The sequence below is a fragment of the Gambusia affinis genome, linkage group LG17, assembly GCF_019740435.1.
Source record: "Gambusia affinis linkage group LG17, SWU_Gaff_1.0, whole genome shotgun sequence".
Lineage (NCBI taxonomy): Eukaryota > Metazoa > Chordata > Actinopteri > Cyprinodontiformes > Poeciliidae > Gambusia > Gambusia affinis.
In genome coordinates, this window is record NC_057884.1 from 15,514,193 (window position 1) to 15,524,707 (window position 10,515).

At 38.2% G+C, this 10,515-nt stretch overlaps 1 protein-coding gene across 1 annotated transcript; it reads left to right on the plus strand.

Annotated features, from left to right (window-relative positions):
• The first annotated feature begins 677 nt into the window (after window positions 1-677).
• LOC122819510 (SH2 domain-containing protein 3C-like) lies at window positions 678-10,019 on the plus strand. Its single transcript, XM_044096293.1, has 5 exons — window positions 678-849; window positions 4,143-4,406; window positions 4,499-4,952; window positions 8,304-8,343; window positions 9,912-10,019. Exons 1-5 carry the CDS (start codon window positions 831-833, stop codon window positions 10,017-10,019), a joined length of 885 nt encoding a protein of 294 aa, XP_043952228.1. The 5' UTR covers window positions 678-830.
• The last annotated feature ends 496 nt before the right edge of the window (window positions 10,020-10,515 follow it).

Sequence of the window (10,515 nt, forward strand, 5' to 3'; positions counted from 1 at the left end):
CCGATAAAATCCAGCTCCTGGTTCTGCACCATTTGCTTCATACAGTGGGTTTGGGCTCTCAGATATTGAAAAATTATTGCTTCCTGGAGGTGTTGACTTTTGAGGTTTGAGATGATACCAGGTTGCTAACATTTGTCAGTGACATATGTAATGCATCAGTTTGACACTGAAGTTTATCAGAAATGGCCTGTGCTGCAAACTAGCATCCTCCACCGCGAAGAGAGAAGTGCCGAGATGAACGAGGCGACTGTTATGTTGATTCAATATTTGGAAACATGGCAGACACAGACTGAACGGCTTCGTTCACTTCCTCTGCTGCCATTGCTAAAGCTAGATAACTTCTCTTTATGTTCGCTGATTGGCCGGCAGAAATTCTACTGGAGAAATCCAAGTGAATGGTACAAAATGGGCTGTGAATCTCAACAAATAAGCAAAATTAAGTACAAATACAAATTAAAGGAGCTATGGAAAATGGAAAATTATTTGTTTCAATTTCACTGCACTTTTTTATTCACAACCACGAGGAAACCTTTGTAAGTGTAATTTTTTTTTATCAGTGTCGTTCAGCCCTGTGTCTTGTCATTTTGGGGCTTTTCATTTCCTCTTCGTTTTGGTGTTTGCAGCCTTTTCACAGGAAGTTATGGTCTACCCTGCCCCTGCTGCACATCTCTCAGTCTTGCTTTCCTGCAAGCAGAGTGTGAGCAGCAGCTCGCCTTTATCTGATATATGCCTCAGCCTTTCTCCTTGTTTGAGAAAGAGCTACTGTTCATCTTCTCCTCTGCTTTGCTGCGGCTGAACCATCTGTCACTCAACTACAGCCGGGCGCCACCATGAGCTTACGGAAACTTGGTGAGTATCATCTGTGTGTGTGTGAACCTGTTGTTAATATTTGTGGTTCTTTTTACATATGTTGCTTCATCATCCAGTTTTGCAATGTCTTAGTTATGAGACGTACCAAAAGGGTTTTATTTTGAAAAGCATATCAACTATGTAGCGTTTCAAACTCACATTGGTGTGGAAAAAACTAGTGGTGGCAAAAGACAGACAAAAAAAAAATCCTTAGTGAATCCTGCTATGATTCAGAAGGAGTCAAGTATTGAATAGTGCAAATACAAAGTACAGAACAAGACAAGTACAGAATAACGCAAATACAAAGTTTCCTTCAATCTTCATTCTTCATTTAAAGAATGAAGAATGAAGGAAACTTTGGATGTTTCCTTCATGGGTGTTTTTTTTAGTAAAGAAAAAACATCTGACAGCTTCTGACTGGATGTTTCACATGTTTGTCAGAATTGTTAGCTAAAATTAATTGATACATAGACCAGGTTCTAAATAATTTTCTCTGATTTTCTTAAATGGTCAATGCAAATGATGATCAGTATAAATCAAATTTTACTGAACAAAGCTCCCCATGAGAACAGTATTTTCTTTTCAAAAATAAAAAACTCAAAATGCACTGTTCCAAATAATTATGCACAGCAGATTTCCTAAACTTTTTATGGATTATAAAGAACTGTAAACGGTCATTCTTGGAATGTGCAGCATTAAGTGGTCACATTTACTAAAATCAAAAGCTATTTCAATCAAAAACATCTCAACAGACCAAGTTACATGTTAACATAGGAGCCTTCTTTGATATCACCTGCACAGTTCTTGCATCCATTGAACTTGTGGAAAGTTTCTGCTTGAATTTCTTTGCAGGATGTCAGAATACCTTCCCAGAGCTGCTGTTTTGATATAAACTGCATTCCACCCTCAGATCTTCTGCTTGAGGAAACTCCAAAGGTTCTCAATAGGGTTGAGGTCAGAGGTCAGAGGAGCATGGTGACCACACCAGGAGTTTCTCCCCTTTTATGCCCATAGCAGCCAATGACACAGTGGTATTCCTTGTAGCATTCATTGTCAGGCATGAAGATGATTTTGCTACTGAAGGTTCTGCTCTTCTTTTTGAACCATGAAAGAAAGTGATCAGTCAGAAAGTTCATATACTTTGCTGAGGTCATTTTCACACCTTCAGGGACTCTGAAGGGGCCGACCAATGATTCTCTCCCAATGATTTTGGTCCAAAGCTTGACTCCACCACCTCCTTGCTGACGTCACAGCTGTGTTGGGATGTGGTGGCCATCCACCACCAATCCACTACTGCGTCCATCTGGACCATCCAGGGTTGCACAGCAGTCATCAGTGAACAAGTCTATTTGAAAATTAATCTTCATGTACGGTTGGGTCCACTGGGACCGTTTCTGCTTGTGAGCTCTGGTTAGGGGGCCCAATAGTAGGTTCATGCACCCCAAGCCTCTGGAGGATCCTCCACCTTGAGGTTCCAGAGGCACCAGCAGCTTCAAATAACTGTTTGCTGCTTTGCAAGAGCATTTTAACAGCTGCTCTCGTAATATAATGAATTTGTCTAACAGAAACCTTTTCTTTTTATGCCTTTATCTGTACAAACCCATCTTTGTTCTGAATCAGCCACAAATCTCTTCACAGTACAATAACGCTTCAGTTTTCATTAAATTTCTAATGCTTTCATACCTTGTCATACGGCACTACACTATCTGATGATTTTTGTCAACAGAGAGATTCTTTCTCTTTCCCATATTGCTTGAAACGTGTGGCCTGCTTAATAATGTGGAACATCCTTTTCAAGTAGATTTTCTTTAATTGAGCTCACCAGACAAACTAATCAACCAGCTCTCTGAAATTAATTATAGTGATTCAAAGAGCCCTGACACACAATACCATCTATAAATTTAATAGCACAACAAAAAATTTAATCTTTATGACACTTAAATCCAATTTGCATAATAATTTGGAACATTGTGAACATTATATTGATCTTTGGGCTGCACAGTTGTAGGTAGCACTGTTGCCTTACAGTGAGAAGGTCCTGGGTTTGAATTCTGGCTTGTGGTCCTTCAGCATGGAGTTTGCATATTTTTTCTGTGTAGGTTTCCTTTGGATACTTTGGCTTCCTTCCACAGTCCAAAAGCTTTACTGTTGGGCTAACTGTCTAAAAATGTTCTTAGGTGTAAGTGAATGGGTGTGGGCGTGTGCGGGGCTGTGTGTGTGTGTGTTGTTTGTCCTGTGTTTCTCTATATTGCAATGTAATGGATTGGCAACCATTCCATGGTGCGCACTTCCTCTCAGCTGATGACTGCTGGAGATGCAGGGGTTGGAGAGGCCTACAACGATTAGCAAGTACAGCCAATAAATAGATGCACATTCTCATTAATAGTCAGGCTTTCATTTTTTAATTAATGCTTATTTTGCCATTTCTGGTGCTTACATTTACAATGTGCACAATAAAAAAGAGTCTTTGGAGACACAGATCAACTTTAATGTTGATCCGTGTCTAAAGTAATGTTGTTGCCGACCAACATGGCATATTTCAAGGGTAACTTCTTCCAGTCTGGCCTTTTGGGAGCTTTGTGTTAAAAGTGGTAATAGTGATACAATTTTGTAATTTAGAAATAATTGGAAATCATCAAATAAGATTTAAAAAAATTTCATCTGGACTGGACATGCAGATAAACAATAGGAAACCTGTTACATGAGTTTTGCCCCTAGATTTAGATCTTAACCCCCAAAGGAATAGATATTGCAGTTTTTAGGCTTTGAAATCTGCATCTTGATAGATTTCTAGGTTTGCTGTTTTCTTTAAGTAAATGTACAACAAATATAATATTTGAATTCACAATATCCACATACAGTAAATTGCTAAATGCAGAGATGGCTCATTTGTTGCAAATTTGGATTTTTAAAATTAACAATTTGAATGAGTTTATAAGTTACAGTACACTGCTTTGTACCTTGCAGGGTTATTAGTTTCAGAATCTTTTACACTGTTTAATGAGATGCAAAGTTTGATGGCCACATTGTGGGCAATCATGGGTGCGTCTGTTCCACTTCTCTTTCACTGTCGCTTCTGCTTTTCAGTTATTTTAGGAGATGCTATGCAATGTTAAATTATTTACATGCTGAGTAGTTTCCTATAAATGAAATGAATTGTGTAAAAAATGGCTGAAAAAAGGCAATCTTCAAAGTATAATTTTGAATTGATACAATTTCTGTGAAATTCAAAATATTGCAGAGTTGTCAGACCCATCTCACCAATCCATGCTCTCAAACTGTTCCCATTTAAGGTTTCAAATGGTTTGGCAGCCTAACCAACATCTCTTTCCGTCGCTCCACTGACAAATCGGACTCAAAGGCCTCCAAGTCAAAGACTGGAGATGATGGTGAATGTGCTGCCTCAGCTAAGTTGAGTCCAGTTGTTGAGACAACACAGGATGATCTGGGGGCAATGCGTCCTCGCACTGCCAGCTACGTCCGCTCCAGTGAGGACTACACACATGTGGGCACGCTGCCTCGGCTGCTGATGAGAAAGAGGGACAAAAGCAGCAAAGGTGAGCAGGAGTGATGTTCAACAAATAATTGCAAATGATTTTTTACTGACATTTTCTGAAACAGAGAGATTTAATAACCCATCTCGCTACAGCAATCTCAAGCAGCAGTAAAAAGACTAAAGAGAAGAGCAGCATCAACAGAAGTCAAAGCCAGAGACCAGCAGGAGACAAGAAAGAGGTTTCACAGACACTTCTAGTTTCCTTGTCCAAGACATCTGAGGTTAAATCAGAAGTCACTGCTGACACCGGGTTGAAAAAAGTCCCTTCAGCTGAGGGTGCAGAAAATGTCCCAGATGTTACTTCAACTGATTCCAAGACTGAACCTGTAGAAGATGCCACAATCAACCAAAGCATCCATTGTGGAAACAATGAGGAAGTGCTACCACCTGGTGGTTCAGATGTAGTACATCAGTTGGAGGAGAAGAAAGTGTTGAACTCTGAAGAGACTCCTGTTAGTCAAGAAAGAGAAGAAACCATAGAAAGTGATGGATTAGAGCTAGAGGAGGATGCACAGAAAGCAGAGATGGATGAGGAAAACATTTACTGGTGAGTTTCTGTCTTCTAGTTTTCTTTGATTGTGAAAAAAAATATTTGTGTACAATTATGATTATTATTGAACAGTTATATTCAATAATCTTTTTAGTTTGCTGAGAACAATGTTTTTTTTTTATTGACAATTGACACTGACATAAATTCGTTATAAAATTATTACTGATTAAACTTTAAAAATTATGTAGCTTTATGTTATTAAATCTACAGTTTAATCAGTAATATTTTTATAACAAAATTTTTGCCAGATCATGATTTCTTGGTTAATGTCAAGTTGTCATAACGAAGACATTTTGAATAATGTTAACTTTGTATTAAAAGTGTCATGATTTACCGAATGACACTTTATGACAGCAGTCATAAATATTCATGAAGACTTACTCATGTTCATGACACGTGTTATGTCACGTTTATGATGGTGTCATTACAGTCTTATTCACAACCCGTCAAATAAATGGACCACTCTGTCGGTCCCTTTTACCTAATTTATGGTACAATGAGGGAAGGATGCACACAGAATTAAAATATAAAATGCTTGGTCACATATATACATACACTCCCACTAGTATTTAGCTAAATGTCTTTCAAATACTTGCATCGGAACAAAAATGTTTATTTTCAGACAAGACAGAGCTCATTTCAGTGATCCACTAGATTTCAGGTTAGCCTGTTAGTTGTCTGCTTGCAACACCAATTAAGTCCAAGTTTCAACCATCTTGGATTATAAAATCTACAATAAATGTATACTTGTGCGCCAAATCTTCTTTTCAGTTTTCAGCTGCATGTCTTTTTTTTCCTCCTTCTACTATAAAGAGAGATCAGTTGAAAAGGAATCCTGAAAAGTCCAAAATGAATGATATTCAGTGTTTTGGTGAGCATGTGTCAGATTTTTACCAACACTGGTAAAGTTCTTCAACCCTGTAGTAGGAAGAACTATCATCTTAGTTTGACTGCTGTGCACAGACACAAAGCAATTCATGTTACGCTGCAAACATAGTCTTCTTTCAAATGATGCGTGTAAAGTGAGAAGATACTTGGATTCATTCCTCTGCTTTTTAAGGCAGCAACTAATATTGATTGCTTTTATTGATCAAATGCGTCTGGAAAGCTGCCGGTCGGCTGCTGGTTGGATGATTTCTCATTTAGCATTGATTTGCTCTTACACACAAAAGATCCTGGGAAATGAGTGTTCTTTGGGCTTATTGTGTAAGTTTCTCACTGGGGCAGCTGATTTATTAATAACTTTGGATCTTTGGGAGTTTAATGGAGAAATTAATCCTCTATATATGCCCAGGCCACCTTCACCCAGACAGCTTGTATTCCCCGCACCATCATCCCTGACATGTGAAAGACAGAACCTGTAGGATCTCCTGCATAAACGCAGAGTGCACATATTAGGTTTCATTAGTGCCGTGAGTCCATGTGCTTGTTTAAAAGCACAGGCTGTACATGTGCTGCTATGTAAAGACTCCCATGTGTGAGCAGAGAGTGTCTGGCTGCCCATTAGTTCAGCTAAGTTACCGTGGGAAATAAAGCTCTGTACATCAGGCTCATTCAACAGCTCTGCCTCCTACAGCATGTCAGCTCAACCCCAAATCACCACTCTGTCTGTCCGTCTCTCTGACTGCCTCTGCTCTGTGTAGCTCTTTGCATCTTCTTCCTTCTGAGCAGCCTAACAGTATCTCTTGCTTCTTTTGGTTGTTGGAAAAAGAAGATAATAGAACTGGCATGCCGCCAGTGTGTTTCTGTGATAATCAGCTCATCTGACAAATGTGAGGTTTATTCTTTAGCCTTACAAAGTTTTTTTGTGCTTCACTATTTTAAACTAATATCTGTTTGACATGTGTAGTCTGAGATAAAATTGAACAATGGTTCAGCTGTCCGTCCCTGTACCTGGTTTCATTCGGTTTCTTTAACAAAACACTTAGCTTTTATGTGTTGCGTATGTGCACCACAATTTAATTGTTAAAAAAAAACTTTTCACGTTACTTGTTTGTGTAGAGCTCAAAAATGTACGCTGTTCTTCTGACTTATTTAAAATTGTCCCAAATTCTCAGCTCAGGAACGAATAAAGGAAAACCATGCAAATGCAAATTGTATAAAACAAAATGGAGTGTACGTTTATATGTATATATAAAAACCATACTTCATTTCCTGTGTGGCTTCAAAGACTGGGTCTTTAGCCCCTGTGTTAGAAAAAGATTTGCTGCTAGTCTCTAGTATCTCTAGTCTTTAGTCACGCTATTTATGTGTTCACTTTATTGCTTTGATATAAAAATATTTTGGCTTCCCCACATGGATATTTTCACACATCCGTTTTTTGTTAACGTGCCAGAATTTGAATTATTAAAATGATCAAAATGTTTGCTCTTGATATATTTTTTTTGATTTAATCTTTAACTTTTGGAAATGCCGTATGCACAGTGTGCATTGACAACAATCAACAAGCCAGAAATTCTCTTTAAACCACTTTGTGTGAAATGGACATAGTTATGTGTCTACATATCTGTACTCACTGACAATAAGTCTTCTAACTGCCATGAATTAACACAAATTTCTGCCACTATCTAATAAGAGTTATTATTTTAGCTCAATCCTTATAGAGAGATACTGGTGTTATCTGCACAAAAATAGAGAAAAAAATGCTAATTTCTGGAGATAACAGTGGAAGCTTTGTAAGGCAATGTGGAAACTATAACCATCCCCTCTCCCACTGCCATAAATGGACCTTTTGATCTGACCTCTCCCTCTGGTTGTGTGTAATTCTGCTTAACTCCTGGCCTTCTGAGAAGGATCTCTCAACTGGGACATGCACCAATTGATCTTAAAACTTGCCTGAGAGTATAATTGCCCCCTGTGCTTGCTCTGGGTCCACATTGTAAAGCTGCGCTGCAGTAACCACAGACGGACTTCCAACGCTTTTTGACACATGATCGGGTTCCATCACAAGCTCGTGTTATATGCTTGCTACCAGACTTGAGAGTCCACACTCAGAAACCCTTGAAGCGCAGCAGGGTTTGTTATGTTTTTTTTTTTTTTTTTTTTTTTTTTTTTCATGAGGCTGAGCAGCATCCACATTTTAAGCTCTTGAAAGCCTGCAGTAGACATCCATGGGAATACAGGCTCTTTCTTTTTTTTTTTTTTTTTTAAAAAGAAGCTTGTATGTCTGTGGTAATGTACACCTGTTAGACAAGCACATCAAACACAAAAGACAGAGGGTGAGTATCAAAGCACAGGTATACACAATTTAGATAGCCTTTCTTCCTCTTGTTACATTGCCGAACATCTCCCTTCTTTCATCTCTCTTTTTCTTCTACATATTCACTTCTTTTCATTCTCCTTTTCCAGCGACATGAAGCCGACAGAAACCCAGGCAGAACAAGTTCAGGTCAGTTTTTAGATGTCTTTCCATTTTTATTCCTCCTAGGTTAAATATTTCTTTGGATGTTGTGTCTAGAATTGTCACATAAAACACTTTTAGCTTTGTCTTTTTTTGGTGTTGGCATCAGCGTTTTGTTGCATTTACTTTTTTTTTGCGCTGTTCAGCTGAAAACACATCCCCTCCTTGACATTATTAAATTAAAAATTTTATGCAAGTGCTGAGATGTTGGTATCAGCCTTCAATCTGTCTTCTGTTCTGCTCATTTCAGCAGACTCACTCTGTATTTAGCCTAATTTAACTGGCCATTTAGCTAATTGAATTTTTAATGGCAATGTCAGCACTCTACATTTATAAGCGGCGTAAGCTTCCTCCAGCAGGTGGCGACATCCTCTCAAGCTGAGAGCTCCATATTTATGAGTCTGTTTTTGACCTTGGACATAGTTAGGTTTAATGCACCACGTACACAAACAAACTCTTCAGGAATAAGATCAAAAGTGGACCCTGAGAGATGAAGGATGAAGCTAAATTAGGAAGGATGGGAGAAGAAAGAGACAGAGGGAAAGTGCGTGCTTGAGGAGCAGTTTTTGTATTGATTACACATCACCGGTGTGGTGATAAAAGCCTTCTCCTGTGACCCTGACCTGTATTCTGTCATTGTAAAACAAATGTCTTAGACTCAACAAATTGACTGTGGATAAACATCTTCCCAACTCTTCTCTTCTTCAGGTTATTCTTATTATTTGAGACAAACATCAGATAAAGTTGAAGCCAAATAGAAATTGAAAGAACATTTTTGCACATTTGGACTCAACAGTTGTGCCAAAATTTTCCAAATATGTTGCACATATACTCAAATGCTCCTCAAATATTGTTTTAAGCTATACTGATGCTCTTTTACAAGGACCTTACTGTTTTATTTCAGGTCTTTTGTGGCAAATCTTTTACACTCCTGTTAGTGTCTTTATCCAGCCTTCTTTTGCCAGAGTTCCAGTTGTTGTAAATTCTTTTAATTGTTGCTCTGACTGTAGAGATGGACATTTTAGAGAGCAGCTCTGCTGTTTGTGTGTTTGTGACATATAAAGATCCAGTTAAATAGTATGCTGTCTTGGCTTTCCCATTTTGAAGTTTGGAGAAGAGTAATGGACCTCTGTGCCACAGCAAGACATATACTACTAAATATTAACATTGATACATACATGATTCATTTTGAAAAGCTCAAACTGAACAATTACATAATAACATTTTTATTTTTTTATTTTTTTATTTTACACTGAATCAAATTATGAGTTGGATTTTTCCACATTTTTCAGAATATTCTGTATTCATTAATATATAAATTTATGTTGCCACATTTTCACCAGTGATTTGAGTGGATGTGTTGGGTGGTGCATGTCTCTCACATTAACTCTGACATCTATAATACTGCAGTCAAATTATTCCACCATGTGTGCTCTTCTAAACTTTATAAAGTGCATGCATACAAAATAAAAAAAGCTTTGCACTTCTTTCAACTCTAGCAGACTTAATATTTTATGTTCATTATAAACACCAATCCTGCATGATTTGTCACCCAGATTGTCACCACAGCAGCCTTGCCCACCACCCACCCACCCACCCGCCCACCTCCCAACCCTCTCCCTAAAAGCTGCCAGCAGTGTCCCCTTCCACTTCCACCTCTCTGAAACATTTATGACAGCTGATGTTTAAATCAGGAGTCGGCCTCAGCGAACCCTGTTATAAAGGGAGCGACCAGCCCAGCGACTCAGTTTTCCACACGTGCTCAGTCACACACATGTATATGCACACAAACACTAACAACAAAAACTGGACAACACTGAACAAATATTATATACTGGAGAAAAAAAAAAAAATTAAATTCTTGGTTTAAATAATAATAAAAAAAACACACAAAAAAAAGTATTCAATGCCAACTTCTCAGTTTCATCATTTAACATTTTTGGCAGGTTTTATGAGCTGAAGAAACTGGCTCTGCTGGTTTTGTGACTAATTTAAGCAAAGTAAAAAAGCGTCTTTAAATGCTTGTGAAGTCACAAGTGTAGTCCTACACTGTGGTACTAATTAGCTCAATCTCAGTGTCTTATTACTTTATGTGACGTTCATGTGAACTGTTTTACAATAACGTGCGTCTATTTTCGCCTGCGACCCAGCCTTGCTTTG